Source organism: Peromyscus californicus, unplaced genomic scaffold (assembly GCF_007827085.1).
Source record: "Peromyscus californicus insignis strain IS unplaced genomic scaffold, ASM782708v3 Scaffold_10__1_contigs__length_136768540, whole genome shotgun sequence".
NCBI lineage: Eukaryota > Metazoa > Chordata > Mammalia > Rodentia > Cricetidae > Peromyscus > Peromyscus californicus.
In genome coordinates, this window is record NW_026294391.1 from 42346275 (window position 1) to 42368951 (window position 22677).

General features: G+C 37.3%; 1 protein-coding gene across 11 annotated transcripts in view; it reads left to right on the top strand.

The window, feature by feature from the left end:
* The window catches only part of Dmd (dystrophin), a 2242690-nt gene that overhangs the window by 1540863 nt on the left and 679150 nt on the right, over positions 1 to 22677 (top strand). For all 11 annotated transcript variants that reach the window (XM_052732199.1, XM_052732319.1, XM_052732309.1 and 8 more), the window contains 2 exons: positions 9334 to 9435; positions 17097 to 17205. In XM_052732199.1, the coding sequence (XP_052588159.1) occupies positions 9334 to 9435; positions 17097 to 17205 (211 nt within the window). The remainder of the gene's footprint in view (positions 1 to 9333; positions 9436 to 17096; positions 17206 to 22677) is intronic.

A 22677-nucleotide genomic window follows, 5' to 3' on the forward strand; every position in this document is an offset into this window, starting at 1 on the left:
TTCCCAACATGATGATGGTACATTTACTGCCAGCTCTTGGTCTGGAAGCCATGTGTACCATCAACTCTCAGAAGCAGTGGGTCTATGCTTCTATCAAAGCAATGTGTATCCCAAAAACCTCTTTTTTTATGGTAGCAAATGCTATATCCACCATACACAATGTTGCGCAGCTTGCAGAAACCTCTGTGTAACTTCGCGATAATGTGCCATGGTGTAGCTTCAGTCCACATGTTGCGAACCTGCCATAGAATAGCTCAAGAACACATGTTGTAGTGTCTTGCCACACACATGAGACATGAAGCAGGAACCTGGTTTGGGCTCCGTTTAGAATTGGTTATTAAATATTCTCAGGTTTCAGGTGGAAACTCGAGCTGCTCGGTGCCATTTGTAGTTGGAGTTTTCTCCAGTCCCATTCAGGCCCACAGCAGCTCAGACCCAAGTAAACACACAACAACTTATATTACTTAAAAACTGTATGGCCCTGGCAGGCTTCTTGCTATCTAGTTCTTATATCTTAAATTAACCCATTTCTATTAATCTATGAATTGCCATGTGACTTGTGGCTTACCAGTACTTTACAACTTGCTTCTCATGGTGTCAACAGCTGGCAGCATCTCCTGACTCAGCCTTCTACTTCCCAGAATTCTCCTCTCTGCTTATCCCAACTATGCTATACTTCCTGCCTGGCTACTGGCCAATCAGTGTTTTATTTATCAATCAATCAGAGCAATACCTGCACAGCATACAGAAGGACATCCCCAGCATACATCTCCAAAAAAGTACCAAGGAGAAGCGTTGTAAAGAACTTAGATCTATACTTTACTTCTCTCACTTATACTTGTTTTTCTACAGAGCAAGCACTAAATTATTGCAGGTATTTAAGTTCTTTATTATTTCATAACAAGATGGAGAGATGATGGCATTGATGACAGGAGGAAATGCTAGAAAATAGACACAATGGTATTAGAAACATGTATATAGAAGGAAACTGTGATTAAAATAGCCATCCACCAGAAAACTAAATCTGGAATTACTCTAGTGACCTGAAAAAAAGAAAGCACAATTGTCCTTTGGCATCTGGAAGGGATTGGTTCCAAGACCCGAAAATCCATGACTGTGAAAGTTCCACTTATAAAATACTACAGTGATTGCATGTAACCTAATCATATCCTCCTGTATACTTTCAGTCATCTCTTGATTTTTTTACAATATACAATATGATGCAACTGCTATGTAAATAGTTGCACTGTATTGCTTAGAGAAGAAGAACAAGAAAACTGTGTGAGTACACTCATAACAGTTGCTTAAAAAATATATTCAGTCTGTGGATGGTTGAATTGATGAACAAAGAGTGTTCTATGGATGCCGAAGGATATGGTCTTGCATTTCCTGTAGTTGCAAAACCAAGGTATTTTGTTTGGCATGTCATCTTTTTCCTCTAACAAACACCTGTGCAGAACTCAGAACTCTAATTGGGCTTCCCTGATGTCAGCCTTGCTGCTCTTTCTGTGCATTTGCCAATGAAAATTTCACTAATTTAAATGTGCATTTCATTCAGACAATTCCTTGTAATTTAAAATTCAGTATCCAGCTCTTAAATATCTCTCAGTTCCTTGTGAATAGTGGCTCCTATTCTTTGTGATTCTTTGAATTCTGTACTTATAGTGAAAGAATATGAAGCAGGCAGAGGATGTTAGTCATTTGGCTAGAAACCAGCAATTTTAGTAAGATTGTTCATAATTTATAATCATTTTCTGAAGGCATGAATTTATACCAGATTGCACTTGAAGAGGAGGAAATAAAGGGTATGGAGTTGCGTGGGTGTGGAGGTGGGGAGGATTTTCGAGGACTTAGAGGACAGGAATTTGTGATCAGAATATGTTGTATAATTTTTTTTCATTAAAAAGAAACAAAATAAAATTTCAAAGTGTAAAACACTAGTGACTTTTAACCAGTAAACAACAACAACAACAACAAAATAACTTTAAAAGAATAAAATGTACCTTAAATTTATACTGGTTACAGTTTTGGAAGAGTTTTTAAAAATCATGATCCAATTTAATCTTTCTTTGAAAATGTCACTGCAAGTGTACAATGTATCATAATCATATCCATCTCCTACTTCCAACTTTCCAAGGGACTGTGAATTTTAAAAAACATGTTATTTGACAATTTCATACATTTAAAAAGACATTTGATACACTCAACCCGTTTATCACTCTAAAGGTGGTTGGACCTGGGCAAATGGAGCCAATAAATGAGGCAGACTGTAGCCTCATGCAATATCCAGCTTTATTCAGAACATCAGACAATCTGTACTCAGGGTCAAGAAATGTCACTCACATAACGTTCTCATGGGTTCAAGCTGTATATAATCACAAGGACAATCTGCACATGATAAGAACATGTTTTTCCATAAAGGCATATAAACAAATAAAAATACCCATTTGTAATGAACAATCTAAAGTAAACTCACTCCTATTAGCTACTCCTGGGAGGAGCATAAAAAAAAGGACATTCCACAGTGAAATCAGTGTTTTTGAAGAAACTGAGGTCACAAGACTCTTGTCTTGTTTTCTTGAAGTGTTCTCACAAGCACTTAGAATTGCCCTTAAATGACTCCATTCTTGGACTATGTTCCAACATCTTGCCCTTTTTTAATGGTTTAATAGCAAGATATCCTGAATAGTTTTGATTTGAGAAGCTGTAGATAAAGCTATTTGTCATTTGATGCATGAGTATCCTATAAGTAAGCAAATTATAATATTAGAACACTGAAAACATTGTGTAGAATACCCTGTCACCAATAACAGAGATCCAAACTATGTCCAATACTATCTATCAGTTACACTATTATATTGATCAGAAAAAATGTAGAGAATAGCTTGAAAAGGGTCCCATATATATTAGAAATTCTTGTATCTTATACCACATAAGTCCATATTTGCCTTATAATAGGAATACAAATGCTATGATGTCCTATGAAAATAGGAAGTAATTTAAATCCCAATGAAAAATTAACCACAGTCCCATTTTCAGATGAATGAATGAGGCCATTATAGTCCCAAAGTCCAGTCATAAATACAGAGTCATTAGAAAAGATAGCAGGAGCTGGATCCATCCAATCTACAAGTTAAATCAAAGGAGGATGAGGAAATTGACCAATACACATGCTCAGAGGCACTCCCTGCAGATACACAGATACACAGATCAAAGCAAAAAACAACAAAAAATCTCTCAGGTAACATAGGACTCTCTGCCTTTCATAGAATAACTTCTCCCTTAGTGCACAGGGTTTTAATTTGGTCCCAGGGGGTCAGAATTGACTTCTGATGATATGGCTGATATCTCCTTTTGCCCTTTAGTTGGAGGTTTGCTATCTTTCTGGTGACTTACACTGTCTCCTTTCCTTCTGCCATTGTCCTTGATGGCCCTGGGCCAGAGAAGCCAAATGTTTCAGTGTATCGATCTGCAATGACAGGTGTATACCCCATCCCAATTTTCTTCTGGGGAAGTAAATATAGGAAAGGTAAATGCATCAGCTTGCTTATTTTCTCTGCAATAAAATCAGGGAGGCTAGAGTATGCATGAGTATGAGTAATAAACAAAGGATGTGTGTGGGTTTTAATCATATGTTGTAGTTCCTGTAGTAATGGAAGCATAACAGAATGTGAAGACAAAATTCAATCAGTTTCTATTGCTGGAAATAACCCCAGAAAATAAGCAGAATCTAAAATTGTATTTAAGGTTTTATGAATTAACTGTAAATGAATTAACTGTAAAAATGAATCAAAACAGACAGTTCCACCTGTTGTTAATAGATTGATGAATATCTGTACCATGATCTCTCCTATACCCTTAGATAAGCCATCAATAAAGTAAGTATCTACCTGTGGAATGGGATAAGGATGGACAATTTTTATAATCATGAATTCAGTTCATATGAGAAAATTTCATAGCCTGCCAGTTGGATTAATGATTTCCTATACTTCCATAGTAATCTGCAAATGAAATTTGAAAATCCGTAGAGTTCTATAGCACTCTAAAAAACCTGATTTTTAGTTAAGGGTAATATAATATACCAAGGATCAAAATCCACACAATTTTTGACACTGGGTGCTCCCCTGAGTTACTAATTAAGCAAGAAGAGTAAGGTAGGCAGTTAGTATTTTGGGGTACTTAGAGTGTAAATAAATCCATCCCAAGGGTTTGATCTTCTTGTGCTATAATACATGTAGGAGACTATTTAGTTGGGGAAATAAGTAAGTTTATAGGAAGTGGAGGATCAACATGATACACAAATGTCTCTTTTAGTCTGGATTGAAATAACTATAGTTCTTTTCTTGCCTCTCAAGATAGTATGGAAGGACTGTCCAACACCATTTTTCATTATGGAGTTTTAAATAGATTGTTTGGTGCATTGGAAGTACCAAGAACAGCCCATGAAGCTGGGGAGGACTTGCTAAATGAATTATCTTTCCCTGCCATGCCCTACTTTGCCTAGGTTATAAATTCTTACATATACATACATACATACATACATACATACATATATATATATATATATATATATATATATATATATATATATATCTTTTTCATAGACTCTTCTAAGTCCTCATCAAAAAGTGGAGAGAATTCAAGATTAGAGTGAATGTCAAATTGCTCACCCCATGCTTCAGGATCATCTTCAGGCAATGGAGGATATGTATTTAAAGGGAGTTGAGGGAGTCATCCCTGGCATAGATATTGGTGGCGATAATTTTACTTTTGATTTTTGCTTGAATGGGGAAAACCTTCTTGTTTTGGAAATTACTTTAACTATGTAAAGATGTGTTACATTTGTTTATGCTGCATTTGTTTTATTATGTAAAAATGTGTTACATTTGTTTCACCTTGTCTACCTAAGGCATCTGATTGGTCTAATAAAGAGCTGAATGGCTAATAGCTAGGCAGAGAAAGGAGGGCTAGAGGGCAGAGAGAATAAATAGGAGGAAAAAATCTCCCCTTGAGAGAACAAGAGAAGAACAAGAATGAGGAGAAGGAAAAGAGAACCTGGAAGAAAGAGAGGGAGATGCCCAGCGCTAGCCAGCCAAGCAGGCAGCCACCGGAAAAACAGACACAGAAGAAGCAGGAAAAGTAGGACAAATAGAAAAAGAAAAGGTAAAAAGCCTCGAGGCAAAACATAGGTGAGGAGAAACAGATTAAAATAAGAGCTAAGATATGGGTGAGTATTTATAACTAATTAAGTCTCCTTGTCATGATTTGGGAGTTGGTTGGTGACCAAAATGAAAATGCCTGGTATACCTTCTCTTTTGCTTCTTTTACTAATTTTAAGGTTTGATCATCCAGTTTATATTCATTCAAGATATTAACTATTTCTTCCCCGTGATTAGTATCCTCCTTATCTTCCTTAAGCACTTTGATAACAGTCCAAAATAATGGACAAGTGACCCAAAATTGAACTTTTCACATTGTTCATATGCTTTTTCAATATTCTTTCAGACCCTATACCATAATTCTTCAATGAAATTTCTTTCCTCGAGAAGCCAAGGATTAGAATCTTAAACAACTTGCAAGCAATCTAATAGTTGTGATTTGCATACTTATGCTCCTTCTTTCTTTAAAAAGTGATACACAAACTCAACATAAGGCAATGCCTTCCCTGGATTCTGCCTCATTATTCTCACGCATCTCCTTCTGTGAGGGATACCACTCTCTTATACCTGACTTTCAGTTTCTGATTCATGACACCACTTGTTTACTTCTCTAGAGGTGGTGGGACTTGAGAGAACAAAGGCAATAAATGAGGCAGACTAAAGTCTCATGCAATATCTAACTTTATTCAGAACATTAGACAATCTACACCCTGAGGATTAAGAAAGATCACCTAAGTAAAATTTTCATGAGTTCAAGCTGTATATAATCACAAGGACAAGCCACACATGGCAAAAACATGTTTTTCCGTAGAGGCATATAAATAACAAAAGCCAGTTGTAATGAATAATTAAAGTAAACTCACTCCTATTTGCTGCACCTGGAAGGGGCATGAAAGCACATGCATACTCAAGGAACAATTCTGTGTGTTTGAAGACACTGAGGTCATAAGAATTCTGTGTGTTTGAAGACACTGAGGTCATAAGGCTCTTGTTCTGTTTTCTTGAAGCCGTCTCACAAGCACTCAGAATTCCCCTCATATGACTCCATTCTTGGACCAAGTTCTGACACACCCCACCTCTTATACTTTCCCACTGCCACACAATACCTCTTTCAACAAATAGCCTTTCCATTTAGTCTCTCTCCCCTGCCCCCCGTGTGTATGCTTGTGTTTACACATTAAGTATGACTAGTGCCTTCTGCACGAGAACAAGTGGAACAACCCACTGAAGCATGAACATCTTACATGGAAGAGTATGATTCCCCCTCACCTAGCAACCCTTAGTGGCTAATAGCTCTCTAGGAAGGAGCAAGGCCCCAGAGCCCCTCTCCCATCCATAAAGAAATTTCACAGACCCACTCTTACATAGATTATATTGCAATAATAATGTCTTATTAAAATAAATATTGATAGGAATAATATGAGAAAGTTGGTTACCAGTGCAAAACTATATAAATATTATGAAATGAAAATTGTGTTAAATGTAACAAATACCAGCTTTTATCTGTGTCTTGGGGCATATATTTCAATGGAAGGAATATGTGGTTGATCTTGTTATTCTTTGCCTAGTATGTAAAGAAAAAGAGAAATGTGAGTGTTTGAAAGAAGGATGTCTTTTTTTATCTAAAACAGGGCAGGTTTGTGGGTATATTAGAAACTGCTGGTGTTAATGTGAATTATAGTCCTCCATCCACTCCAAGTTTAGTGCTCTATTAAAATGACAAACCCACATTAAGAACTACTTTTCCTATGTCAAGTAGAATAAACGCCAGTGACTCTGGTTCAAGGTAATTCATTTCCAATGTAAAATGTGCATGTAGTTTAGATAGGCTACTGTTGATGTGAAAGCTACAGATCTCACTTCAAAGAGAATAAGAGATGTTTATTCTGTATCCAAATTTGAATGTCCATGGCCCAGGAAACACAAAGCTAGGTAGGTTATCCCCAGATCCATGTTCCCACATGGAAGCAGTTTCATGAGGTATTATACTACCATAACAAGGAAAGTCATAAATCAAGGCAATATTAAAATACATCTGGTAAACATGTCACAGCAAGATAGAGTAATCTCCCTTATAAGCCTCAAATGCTATCTTGACCGTCTTAGCTTTGGGGTTGGTGGAAGCTAGTGGTCTGCTAATTTAATAGATTCTAAATTTTTTTTTATCTATTTTATCTATTAGTCACAGGATGTTAGTTCTGACACAGAGGTGGGCAATGGATGAATTTTTAGGTGACTAAAACTAGCACAACATACGATAATTGGGCTTACAACACTGGAGCTCGTAACATTGGAACAACAATTCACATCATTGCAGTTCCAATCAATTAATCAGTCTTAGCATATATAGCTTCTTTCCAAAAAATGCTCTTTCACAGTACATAGACTTATATTGTTAATGCATGGCACACACCAGTAATACATATACAGATGAAAAATGTGGTTGCATTGTTCTTCTTTTAACGTATTTTGACCTTGCTAATAATATGCTCTTTCTTTAGAATAATTTATTTTTTCACATTATTTTTAGAAAGAATGGCAGTTCATAGCACCAAAATGTTTTGTAAGTTGAGTCAAGGGAGAATGGGTAGTTTGGGGAGTACTATTAAGAAACCAGCCGGGCGGTGGTGGCGCACGCCTTTAATCCCAGCACTCGGGAGGCAGAGCCAGGCGGATCTCTGTGAGTTCAAGGCCAGCCTGGTCTCCAAAGTGAGTTCCAGGAAAGGCGCAAAGCTACACAGAGAAACCCTGTCTCGAAAAACCAAAAAAAAAAAAAAAAAAAAAAAGAAACCAGTGCCTGTAAATAGATGTGTCTTGTTACTGAGTTGAGATGGAAACTATTCTACTTCTATTAAAGAATTACTATCCAAGAATTACTTGAAAGCACAATGCCTTTGTGGCAGTGGTTGGTAGAGCACTGATCAGCTATTCCAGGAGAGTAAAGTATGTGGTTTCTTATTCATACACAGCAAATACTCTTAATGATAGGTACAGTTTTGACCAAAACACCCAACTCACACTTGTAGTTATTCTAATAATAACAAGACAACCAGTCTTTCAAGAGCAGGTCCGGAGCACTCATATATTTCAGGATATCCTGCTGTGCATGATCAGATTATAGTAACTTGAGTTCACAGGTTTCCACCCTTGTGGACTGAGTGGGAACATGTGGAAAGACAGTGTAGGGAGGAAACTAAAGCCGGAAAACATGTACACACACCAGTGCCAGGAGGCACCAGAAGAGGAGAGAGGAGACAAGAATGCTAGTTAATCAAAAGCAGCTCTGAGGCAGGTTGCCCAGGCCCTGACTGACACATGACATTGATTAATCGATACACCACCCCAGTGTTTAACAAATGTTCCATACAAAAAGTCTTCTGTGACAGAGAACTTCACTTCCTTCAGTTTCAATTATTCCCATTTCTTTTGTTGTTTCTTTAAGAGCTAGACAGAAGTCAGTAACAAAACACTTTCTATTCATATACCTAAAGGGGGTGCTTGTTTTTTCTGCCATGCTTCAGTGGTCCCCAGGCAATGGAAAAACAAATGCTATAAAAAATTATCTAATCCCTCGTCAAAAAAAAAAAAAAAAAACCCTGTTTAATTTGACTACTTAATAAATGATAAGCTTTGGTATTGTGCTTAATGTTTATTCTTTGGAAATAAACTTCATTTCAACAGTGATGTGGAAAGAGTTATTTGGTTTATCTTACATATACATTCACAAGTAGAGAGAGGGTGTGTGTGGAGAGAGAGAGAGAATATTTAGATCTGAAGTTCAAAACAGAAACCTATAAAATAAGGAGTCTGTCAGGTATTTTAAACATTATTAATATTATTGATGTTAAATCAGGTGTTTACATGTATCAATTATACTGATAAATTATACTTCTCATTATTGCATTTTGCTTTTATAAAAAAATACACAGTGTCTGTGTGTGTCCACAATATTACCATAATACAACTCAAGATTTTGGACTGTTTTAATGTTAGTATATTTCACAAGAACCTCTATTTATTTTCTCTGCATCAAAAGCTTCCTTTTTTTCTGCCCCTGTGTACCATGCAGAAATTGATCTGCAATACATGTGGAGTCTCCAAGGATATATTTAAATTTAGTAATTTTATTGCTAACTGTGAAGTTAATCTGCACTGTATGCATTCTTTTCCCCAGGAAACTGAAGTAACAGTTCAAGCTAAACAACCGGATGTGGAAAGGCTTTTGTCTAAAGGGCAGCATTTGTATAAGGAAAAACCAAGCACTCAGCCAGTGAAGGTAATGAAGCAACCTCTAGCAATTTCTATTACCACATAATGGGTTATACTTCCCCTGTTGTATACTTGCCATTGACAAGGTCTATTTATAATCATTGGAATGACTTGTAAGGAAATATTTGCCATACTACAACTGCAGAGGTAAAGCTGTCTTTTTGGTCAACATATCCTATTTATATAGTGTGATCTTAAGCCTATTGACAAGTCATTGCATTAAAGGACTCATTTCTGCCCTGGTGTGGCACCATCAATACAAAAAGTAGTACCACCTTCAAGGTAGATTAAATTCTTTTGGGCTTTATTGCTTTGCTTGCCAGCCTTGATACTCTTCATGTTGTTTGGCTTAATTTAAAGCAAGCCATTGCATCACACTGTCTGCATCAGCTGTAAAGAATCACAATATGGTCTATGACCTTTCCTTGCTCTCTTCTTCTATCTTTTGAAAGAAAAAAAAACATGCATTCAGGCTTTAGTACTTTATTAGGTCAGAAATTTTTAGTGAAATGTCATGTAATTGCATTTTTGTTCAGTAAAATGCTGGCCTGAGTGAAAGCTTTCTACTTCCTTTCTTTCTGTGTGTATATTTTGAAGTCCAGGGTACATTTAATCACAGGATCTTACCTGAGAAGAGAAAGAGAAAGCTAGGTCAGTTACATACAAACAAACACCTAATCAATGGTTCCCATTTGCAAATGAGAAGCCAGTGATAAATGATAGATGTTAGGTAGAGTTTACCTTATTCTCTGTATCTGGCCAAAATTGTAATGGCTTCCACTGTGATAAAGGTTCCTGAGAGCTTGTAAATGGTGGCTATTTATTGATCAGTTTTGGTTTCTCAGCTAATGTTGCTGGCTGAGATTTAGGGAGCCTTACAATCACATTCAAAACCATTCTAAAACTGTGCAGGTCAATAACCTCATTATACAGCAGCAATTTGTCCTTGCAAATACCATTACCAGAACTTAGACCCTGTCTATAAGCTCACTGCTTAGTTTTCTTGTACTTGAGCCAAGGTTTAGTTCTTCAGAATTGTTTGTTTTACCTAAAGCTTACATGGGAATGTTCATTAAATAAATTTAAAGTTGGATTTTGAACATAATGACAAAACACCAGTTGCAAAAAAGCACAGATTTCTCTGGTAATATTAAAATTCATTTATTCAAGAATAAAGGTTTATCTACTCCAGCAGTCCAGGAAAACAATTTACATAGTTTCAGGGTTGATATGATCCTTTTAAAAATAAAATAAGCATTTTGGGGGTTTGGACTGCAGACTTAAAGGCAGTATTGAGAGCAGTAATTTCAAAAAGGTATACAGGTTAGTTAGCAAATTGGTAATGTCTCCATGGTGGTTACTAAAGAGACCCTCATTCCTGTGAGCCAAGACATAAACCAATGTACTAGTGGATAAGCATGGGTGTTGCTGCAAGTGTTATACAGGGAAGTGAACCACTTGAAGAGATAAGAATGAAAACACGGTGAAGATTGATTTCGTCAGCCTGGATCAGATTTCCAGGAGTCTAATACCAGGTGGTTCATTATCAACATTTTTTTCAATTTTTTGAGAGATTTTTCTATTCATTTTGCATACCAACCACAGAATCCCCTGTCCTCCCTCGTCCCACCTCCCAGCCCTCCCTCCAACCCACCCCCATTTCCACCTCCCCCAAGGCAAGTGGGAATGGAACCCATCCCTAGTGCATGAGCCAGCTTTTTGGAGCCTAGTGTCTATGTTGAGACACTTTGCGCAGCCTTGGTGCAGGGAGGAGGGGCTTGGACCTGCCTCAACTGAGTATACCAGGCTCTGCTGACTCCCCATGTGAGACACTGTCAACAAATTTAAAACACAGTACAGTCTGGGAAAAGTTTTCCAGACAACAATCAATTCAATTCCAGGTATACAAGAAAGCTTAAGGTGTGACTACATAGAAACTCTTTTACAAATTATATGTGACCATGGTGGTAGGTTCTATAGCTAAAAGACCTAGAATATAGTGTGGTCTCTGATCGATAACATAGAGGTCAGCAGGCCATAAAGTACTTGTGACATGTACCCTAAAGATGGGTAGTGGTTTATGGAGGGAAGAGTCTGAGATAGCCATTCTGGGGAATTAGGGTGAGTCCTGCCTGTATAGCAAAATGGTCACCATGTAGTAAACAACCTCCACTCTGACCTTTCTGGATGGAATGCAGGTATTTGATTTGTACCCCGTCCATTGAGTGACACCCCTGCATGATTAACATTCTTGGTTCTCTTAGTGCTTCTCTGTGGGCACAAGTACCTCTGTGCCTCCAACAGATAAGTCCATTCTATCTATTCATCATGGATGCTCAAAAACTTAATGCCATATGAGTATGACAATGAGTTGAGATTTAACACCCTTTTTTATAAATCCCAAATGTGGATTTAATTTTGCTTTACTTTCTGCTTTTGCATAATACACAGAAAAATCCTTCCTTCAAGATGTAGACAATTTTGCTTTTCTCATATTTAAAATAATCAAACCAGTGACACTTAACTTAATCTCACTTCCACCTATACACTCAATCCCAAGGTTGATTTGAAATGAGAACTGGGCTCTATGGCTGGCTCTATCCAGTTCTGCTGTTTCCTTGAAGTCAATGGAGGACTGAAACAAAAGAAAGAGCAAAGCCATACAGCTTATCTTTTCCCCTCACTTTTCTTAAAGCCATCTTGTTAGTCAATATTATTTTTTTCTTCCCACTTTTCCTGCTTCCCCATTTCCTGTGTAGTCAGTTCATTTGGGAGAGGTAGAAATTGAGTAAAACCATGTCTACAGTTCCCTGATTTGTAGAGAACGCAGAATATCAGGTTAATAGGGATAAGGGGAACGACTGATTTGGAGGTGTCATATGTACAGAAATGACTGACTCAACATTTTGTTTTGTTTTGCCATACTAGGTATGGAATACTCAGGGCACTGTACATGTTAGGCAACTATTTTACTTAAGAGACACGCTTTCTTATGTGGACAATCACCTGGAAAACATTCAAAAAATAGCTGCAGTTTTGTAGTATCCTGAAGCACTAAAATCTCACAAAAGTACTCTCACAGTTCAGAACATGACATCTAACAGTCAAGTCAGAAAGCTGTGAGGACTTCTTGGATATCTGCATAAGTTGAATGCTTCCTCTTTAAAGGTTACTGTTGGTTTTTCTGAAGTGATCCATCACTCTATGGGAAAAAAGCCATTTTCAACACTGGGCCCATATGCGGTATATTTTAAATTATGAAAATGATCTATATTCTCCTTAATTTTGAACCTTCCTATGCATTTATTGGAAGGAAAACTGGTCTTCTCAGTCTGGAATACATTTTGATAAGGCAAATTTGTTTTGTATTACCTTTGAAAGGAATGTATTTGGAAATAACAAATTGTGGGCAGAGTGATATTCTTAGAAAGAAAAATGAGGGGGCTGGAGAAATGCTTACTGTTCTTCCAGAAGACTTTAGCTTAGTTCCTAGGATCCATATTGAGTGATTCACAACTGCCTGTGACTCCACCTCCAGGCTATCTGACACCCTTTTCTGGTATACATGCACAAATAGATATATGCATATTTAGTTTTAAAAATAAGTATCTTTTTAAAAGAAAATCAATATTCCTCAAGGATATTTATGTAGTATTTAGTTGTTTATGTAGATGGTCTGTCTACCATTTGCAGACTTTATCATTAAAGAAACATTGGAGAATGTCCATTTCTTAGGTGTCTTTTGACACCTCCACATTTTGTTTCATAAACATTGTCTGGCTTAACGGCTATATTCCTTTCCCAAACTAAGTTGAGATTGAGACTTACTTAGTCTCTTCCCTGTTTTCTTCACTTTGTCAACTTTACTAGGATTTCTTTTGGATTTTCAAAAATGCAAGAGATGGATCAGAGGTTAAGACCACTTGCTGCTCTGCTGGAGGACCAGAATATGGTTCCCAGCAGCCACTTCAGGTGGCTTGCAATCACCTCTAACATTAGTTCTAGGAAAGTCTGATAACTCTTTTTGGCCTCTGTTGGTATCTGCAAACACATGATACACACACACACACACACACCACACACACACACACACACACACACACACACACACACATACACACACACACACACACGCTTATACAAATAAATGAATGTGAAATAAAATAATTCTTAAAAGAGTTAGAAAAAATGCTAATCATAATATTTGAACATGAGAATTAACCTACAATTGCAGTAGTCTTTTGAGAAAAATTGTAAACAAATTTTTTGACAATCATATGGATATTTTCAAGTGATGTGATATTTCAATATGTGCTATTGGTCATTCTACAAAATAACACTAATTTACAAATTTTGATTCTTCCACATTTTTCAAACAGTCTTTTATTCAAATGCTTCATATGACAGCTGGGGATATAGAGTATTTGCATAGTATTTATGAAGGTCTGGATATGCTCTTTGATTCTACATACAACTGATTATGCAAATATATGCCTACAAACCAAGCACTTGGAATGGAAAGCAGGTAGATCAGAAGTTCAAAGTTAGCCACAAGTATTTTATGAGTTCCAGGCAAGCCTTGACTACATGAAACTTTGTATGAAAAAAAAATTAATTAAATCAAAAGTAAAAAAAAATCAAATAAAACTGTTGTGAAATAATCTTTTTGTACAGTGTGAAGAAATGTCACTTGAACTGGTCTAATAAAAAGCTAAACAGCCAACAGCTAGGCAGGATTTTCATGGCAGAGAGAACCCTGGGAAGAAGAAGGCAGAATTGCCAGCCAGGCATGGAGAAAGCAAAAAATAAGCATGGGCAGTAAAGAGTAAAGATAATAAAAGCATGAGGCAGAAAGTAAATTAATAGAAATAGGTTAATTTAAGTTATCAGAGCTAGTTATAAATAAGCCTAAGCTATTGACCAAGCTTTCATAATTAATAATAAGTCACCATGCCGTGACTTGGGATCTGATTAGTGGGACAGAGAAAGATTCGCTACAAATGATGTCCAATGTGAGGCCATGTATTTTCACATAAGACCTAAGAAAGCTTAAAAAGTTTCCAAACACACAAAAATGGTGTCAAATGTGGCTTCCTAATCCCACAGCCACTCGTGTTGTATAGAGACACTAGTCTCCCGACCAATGCCTGCCAGCATGCCATGAGATAACTTGTGTGGTGGTTTAAGATTTTGCTCATGCAGGCAGAAAAGTTTACAGATACACAGAGTAAAGCAGGTTCAGATGGAAAAAACCTCTAAATATGTTACAGTGTGCTTAACAATGTGTGTAGGCTTAAAAAAAAGAAAAAATATATAGACAGTCAAAAGTAAATAAATAAATAGTTTAAAAGTAATAAAGTAAAATCTTTAAAGAAAGAGTAAAGTAATAAAAAATAACGGATAAACCATGTAGAGACTGGAAATACACAGAGTCTGGATCCTGTATGTTATTTGTTGTCTTTGAATTTCTTGATTGCTGATGAACAAAAGATAGCTGCTGAGAGATATTGGATTATGAAAACTGCTAAATTAAACCAACCTATATGTTTTGAAATGTCTTAACTTCAAAATAGAAGTCAAAAATATGTTACATTGCAGAAGATGTTTTGCTTTTTTTTCCATGGAAAACAAAAGGATGTAGATTCATTCAAGGTTACAGAGGATCTGGTTTGGTCAGGGATGACCCCTTGAAAATCCTTGGTACAGACTTAAAGAAATAAACCTAGAAAAACTGCAAGATAGATGACATATATTTTATCTGCTCAAACATAAATCAAAAGAATCATCTTTGGATGGCTTGTGTACAACACATAGTCTATATTTGTATTAATGCAGTTATGTATGTTACCTTTGAAAGTTTTTGGTTTTTAAAGAAAGGGGGCCAAATACCAATGAAAATGGGTGGCCCAGGTGATCCAGTCTCTCAGAATGCCTCTGTTTCAGCTTCCTCAGAGTTCTGCATCAAGAACAGCTTCAAGGCTGCTAACTAAGATGATCTAGCCTCACAAACTATTCTAGCCAGGACTTGACCATTATCACAATTTTCTCTGGGTCCCCCAAGGATGCAAGCACCCCCAAACAGTAGGAAGCAGTCTACAGAGCACAACAACCACATTCCCAAGAGGTGGGATGGTTGGTTTTTGGTCGTTCAGTAGGTGATGGATGTTTGTCATTGTTAGGGGTGGTCGGTTATAAATTGGAATTGGTATTGGTCATAGTGAGGAAAAAAGCTGAACAAAGGAGAATAGATTCAGTGATGTAGTTTAGGGGGAAAAGTGGGTATAGAAATAATAGGATAAAAGGGTAGATTATTGAATCTACTTTTAAACTAAAAAAGCAACTTTTAGTCATGTTCGGTATGTTTCCAAGTTCAAACAGAGATATATATGGTCTTCAAACACATCAAAGACACACAGAATATGGCATTTAAAATGTTTTGTTAGCATAGGGGTTTTCATGACAATGAATGGACATTGAAGAAGCTCCATATGGAGTGATAAAATGTGACAAAACTAGCTATTTGTGCAAGAAACTGCTCTTGTTTTGACTGCTGACAGAATACTATACAAACTGCTCTGGCAAGACACAAAGAGAAATGACTGTTGAACTTTGCTAAGATAAGGAGAATAATCCTTCAAAATTCTCACTTCACAGAAAAATCTGTGAGACATTCTATAGGACACACAGCAAAGTGACTGCTAAACTTTGCCAAGACTAGGTGGGGCAGTCCTTTAACATTCCTGCTTCATAAAACAGTCTGTCAGATATACTAGGCATGTAGGCCAAAGATGGAATCCCCATCTTTACAGATGAACCTTGGGTAAATGTCTAGGCATCCAGATGTCTGTCATTTCTATAGGTTTGAAAGTGGCTTGCCCTGAACTTCCTGTTTATTCAGGTAATATTATATCCTTCTGGTGTCCTTGATGGAGTTGAAGACTAGGTAGTTATAGTTGCAGAATTCCTTGCTTATAATAGAAGGTAAATTAGGTACAAAGCTTTGAACTCATCAAGATAGAATAAGTAATGGAGTATTTTCCCCAAAATATGCCAAATACAAGTGGACTGGACATTGCAAATGTAATTTGTACCTGACAATTGTTCTTATTGTATATAGTTTTACCATGCCTTAGTTAAAAACATTTCCTTTTTATTTAGACAAAACGGGGGAAATGCTGCAGAATAATCTTTTTTGTATACTGTGAAGAAGTATCCCTAGGATTGGCTTAATAAAAAGCTAAAGGGACAATTGCTAGGCAGGATTTGGAGGGGGGCACAGAGAAAACCCTGGGAAGAAGACAGACTCACCACCCAGACACAGAGGAAGCAGGAAAGCAGCATGGGCAGTACAGAGTTATGGTAATAACCCCACAAAGCAGAAAGTAAATTAATAGAAATGTGGTAATTTAAGTTATAAGAGCTACTTAGAAACAAGCCTAAGCTATCAGCTGATATTTTATAATTATTAATGTCTCCATTTTGTGATTTGGGAGCTTATGCATGGGACAGATAAGGACTCCCTACATAAAACACTTCATATCAATATTATAGAATCATATAGCTCACATATTAAAAGTTATTTGCAGTATGGTACATTTGAATATCCTTATGTTTAAGTTAAAGCTCCTGGGTGGTGAAATCAGTAACATGTATGCTTTTCTATTAAAGAGAAAGTTAGAAGATCTGAGGTCTGAGTGGGAGACTGTAAACCATTTACTTCAGGAGCTGAGGACAAAGCAGCCTGTTCGTGTCCCTGGACTGACCAGTATCGGAGCCTGTAAGTACATTGTGTCCCAGGTGTTCACTTTCACTTTAGCTCTTTGCTGAAAACCATGGCTATGAGATTATCTCTGACTGAAAAGGAAAACTGATTTCTGATTCTGCAGAAAGGAGTAAACATTTATGTTATTTATTATGCAAAAGCTCTTTGGGTGGGTTCTTTACACACTGAGAGGTTTACAAGCTGTATTTTCAGAGGATCCAACTTCAAGGAAAAGAAGAGGGCAGGCGAGAAGACATAATGGCTTAAACAGATACTTTGGCTTGTGCCTTAAGAGCATTAAAGCTGGCTGGCTTTGTAAAGCCATACTAAATTGCCAGGAGAAGGTCTCTCCTTTGTGTTTCTGCTTCATCAGAAGTAGAGGATTCATGGGAGTAGTTTTAACTAAAGTTGAAGGTAAATCTTAGTAGGGAACCTCAGCAAATCACCACATCCCTATCATCTAGGAACAAAGGTCAAGGGGATGGTCTAATGACACTGGAGACCTGAAAAAGATGTGTAAGCATTGAGGCTTTGTTTGTCAACATAGTGAATAAATTATGTCAGTTTTATTTCCTTTTATGAACATTAATTTTTGGGTTCTTTCTGCACAAATGCACAGTTGTCCACATACAATCCTTAATTGGTGTTTGTTCTCTAGATGTCATTGACATGTTCAATCTCAGAGTCTGTAATGCTGTGAAGATAATGTGTTCAAATCATATTTTTATAAACATGTGGAATGTGGAACTTAAGGGTTTATATTTCCAAGTAAGGTACTCTGAATACTTCAGGAATAATCAAAGTCAGGGAACAAAAAAAATCTCTTTAAGATGCTGTGTTCCTAAATGGTATGACGATGTTTCTAACTGGAAATACATTCAAAGTGTTGGTTTATAAGAACGTAATATAATTAATCTATTTAATCAAAATAGATGGAGCAACTCTGTGTATTAGGCATCAGACTAAGTGCTGAGAATTCATCATAAAATAAGTTAAGTCTCTCGTTTGATGAAGCACAGTCAAACTGGAAGAGAAAGATGATAAGCCAATGAAAAGAAAATGCATTGTCTCAATTGTAAGTGCTGTGAGAGAGATGTAGTCTACAGATTCATGCCAAGTGCCTTAGGACAGAAGGCAGAAAGGCAAGTCCTAATCTTTTCCGTTTCAAACTTACCTGAATTTTAATGGACTCTCCTGGTGATTCCTACACACACTGGAGTATGAAAAACATAGTTTCAGAGAAAACGAAAAGGGGAGAAAATGGGTAAATGGGTGGGGATGAGGGCATTTTTGTCAGAAGTGTAGCTAGGCAAGCTAGTCTGACCTGAAAACATCAGAAAGGTGATGGCAGACAGTGAACATTGTCTGTGTATGGACAGAAATTACGATGGGCAGAACAAAAAGTCACAGCTGCCACACTGAGGGAGGTACTAGAGTGAGAGGGTGGTAATCACAGAGGATATGGAGCCTGCAGCAGAGGCTACATAAATATCGAGAAGAGCGCTGAAGGAAACCAATATTGTCAGGCCCCTGTTCACCTTAGTCCCTGTCGATGAGGCCTCCATCACCATCTATGGCTCCTTGCTCCCCCACACCATTCCTGCTATATTGTGACCAGTGGGGAGTCTGACCTTGGCCTCAGCTCTGAGCTGCTGGGGAGAGTTGGCGGCACTATTGCCAAAGTTGGGGAAGTGAGAGAGGACTTTTCTCCAAAAGTGGACTTTTATCTCCTCCAGCAAACTGACAAAAATCTGGGCTGAAAGTCAGCATACTGAACACACAACTGTTGAGCAAAAAGTACCAACAGGGAATCAGAATGTGCTTTTATTCCAAGACAGTGTTTCTCATGCTGTAGTTTAAGCATCAGAATTAAGAATTGTTTGTATTCTTGGTTTTGTGACACATAGTAATTTAATCTAAACTTCACAATTTTAAGAAATCTAATTTCTAACATGATTTGATTATGTGATTATTATTCCATAGACTATTTTATAATGCAACAGGGTTTGTAATTTACCATGATGGTTTCCTAAAGTCCTCCTCTTACATTCATAGCTTCCTTTACGTTAGGTCTTTAATCCCTGCAAAAATAGTAAAGTAAATATGATTATACACAACTTTTTAAAGGTGAGAAATCCAAGGAACAGAAGGAATATTGCTAGATTAAGACCACACAGCTACAAAACAAGAGAGATAGGATTCTAATGCAATTGCATCAAGTGGTGATTTGTTTTGTTACTGTGTCTTACACTATCTGTCCATCCTACAACACAGTGGAAATTCTAGGTAAAGGCAGCAAGCAAGAAGTTAATGCTAATTTAATGCACTCTTAGATTTCTAGGGGAAAATAGCAACCTGCATTGTTGTGTCTTGTAATCAGTTTTCTCTGAATTTCTTAGAAACCTAGAATGCTGAGCCTGGAATAATCATTGAAATTGTCATCTGGCTAAACAGTTTTCTTTTACATGTGTGGAGACTGAGGTTCAAATTGGCTTCTGATTTGATTTGATTTGATTTTTTTCAAAGTAGCCTTTTTAAAACACTAAAGCAAGCTTCCCTGTGGCTGTTTACTTCCATTATATAATATGATGCAGTGGTCTTGTTGAGCTGTAAAAATTGTCTAAATTTACAAGAAAAATGGTCACGCTCTCAACAAATGTTTGAAATACTTTGATGATCTTACATATCTGGGTGTCTCAGTTACCTATTATTGTATAAATTACTCCAAAACTTAGTGACCTAAAGCAATTATTACTCACTTGCTTTTGATTCTGTGACTCTCCATTTTTACTGTGATCAGATGCATGGTTATTGTGATCATCCCACCTAGTATAATCTACCTGAATGCAATTCTTCAGCATCTGATGAGCTAGGAGGTCTAAAACTGTCTCCTTGTATGTCTGAGAGGTGGGTGTTCTCTTGATGTCCTCACTCCTTTATACAGCCCAGCATCCTCTGGGAGGCTAGACTCTGGTAGGCATACATCCTCTGGTATGGCTTCATTCTGTGATGCACTTAAGACAGTCTTCTTCTAAAATGGGGAGGGTGGTAGCTTAAAGAACTTGTGATGCTTAGACTCTGACATTTATATATTACTTCCACTCAGCCCAGATGAGGGGTTGGCTCATAGTTATCCCTTAAAAGAAGAGTTACATTGTTAACATTCCATGCTTGGACAGGAGACTTGATGGTAGCCATCTTTATATATAAAGTACCACATTGGGGGACAAACAAAAGACACAAGTATTGATTTGCACCCAGCGCCCTATGTCAGTGGTTTGCAAATTTCACCATGCAAAAAGAAAACATCACTTTCTTACTAAAGTGCAGAATATGAGCCTTCTACCTTAGAGTTTCTGATTCAGTAAGTTTGAGGTCAACGTCATATCTCTAAAAGGTTCAAAGGTGAGGCCAATGTTGGTGATCTTAGGAACACAGTTTGAAAACTCCTGCACCAGGCCTTGATTGCTTGTGAAAGTTTACCTTTCCACCTACTGCTGTGTGAACCTCATTGGGGGTTCCAGTGAAATCCAGTGTTGTGACTGCCAAAGGAACTTTCTTATAATTCCAGCATTTTCCCATCGATGTCTTTGCTGACCTTGAACTTAGAAGTTCAAGGAAGTAGAAATCACAACAACCAGGCAATATTGATCCAGAAGAGTACCTCTGTGTTCTTAGCAGACAGTTATTGGGAGAATATCAATGCTTCTATGAAGTTTCTCTACAGAAAGTTAGGGAAATTTTTAGCCAACCAGACAGGACTTAGCAATGGTCTGAAGGCCTGTTTGCAGATGGTAGCAAAGAGGCAGCAAATCTGGTGGTAAATGTCACTGTGAATTGTTTCTTATCCACAAGCTGCTAGACCTCAGAACATTCATGTTCTACAGAACCCCACTTAGCATTTTCAAAATAAATCACGCAGAAAACATTTTTTATATGAATGCTCCAAGTGAGGAAATGTGATGCAACTATGTCAAGACAAGAGCTATGAAATGACTTGAATGTTGTATAGGGACAGAAAAAGCCAGGTGATAGTGGTTTGTTGAATACTTGTGAAATAATTCTTCGTGTAATTAATTTTAGAGGTAGTACAAGTCAAGTGCAATTCTGAAAGTACACCATCAGAAGTAAAAATAGCCTACATTCTAGCTGGGTGTATTGACATAGTTGGGAGGCACAGCCAGGCTGATATCTGTGAATTTGAGACCAGCCGAGTATACATAGAGAATTCCAGGATATCCAAAACTACATAGAGAGATTCTGTCTCAGTCCACCCCCAAAATATCCTGAAGTCTGATTTCAGTTGTGCTACTAAATCAACACTCAGTGTAGAACACCAAATGTGCATTATCAGCTTGGTCAGTCATGTGGTCAACTCTAACCATATATTAAAAATAGCCATACTACAGACATTACATGAACATGGTATGGCCCTGTTGTAGTGACAGCTTATGTACAGGAACAAAGTGAATGGCTTAGAGCCTAATCTCTACCTCTTTAACACTTTGCTTCCTCTTACCATAGAAGAAACTTGACCGCTTATAGAATACGTTGGATTCCTTGAGGAAGAAACATCGGTGGAACAACACTTAAATATTGTTGCAGGGAATCTGGAGATTAAATCTTCTATCTTCTTTCCACTCTTGAGTATGACATTTTCCAGATGTGTTCCCAGCCAATGGCAATCCAATCTCACTGATGAACTTTACAGGGAAGGGACAACAGTGATTCTTTTCAATTGTGTGTTCCTTGACCCCTTTTATTAAAAATAGATTCTTTTCTCATGCAATATGTCCTGATTACAATTTCCTTTTCCTCTACTCCTTCTAGTTTCTCCCCATCTTTCCTCCATTTCTGTCTTTCTGTTCTGGAACAGAACAGATTTCGAAGAGATAATAACCAAACATAACAAAAGAAAGCATAAGATAAAATAGAAACAATCACATTAAAGTTGGACAAAGCAAACAAACAGAAGGGAAAGAGCCCAAGAAAAGTCACAAGAATAGGAGACCCAGTTGTGCATATAGTTAGGAGTCACATACAAACAGTAAACTGGAAGCCGTGATATATATATGCAAAGGAACTGGTGTAGACCCATGCAGGCCATGTGCATGTTACTTTAGAGATTGTGAGTTCATATGAGCTTTACTCAGTAGATTTACAGTTGATTTGGACTTTCTCAAGGAATCCAACGTATTCTATAAGCAGGCAAGTTTCTTCTATGGTAAGAGGAAGCAAAGTGTTAAAGAGGTAGAGATGAGGCTCTAAGCCATTCACTTTGTTCCTGTACATAAGGTGTCACTATGAACAGGGCCATACCATGTTCGTGTAATGTTTGTAGTATGGCTATTTTTAACATGTGGTTGGAGCTGACCACATGACTGACAAAGCTGGTTTTCTCAGGGTCCTCCATCACTTTCTTTCAACATTTTAAGATGTCATATGTCATTTGGCTATTTGTCCCTGTGCTTTATCCAACCTTGGTCT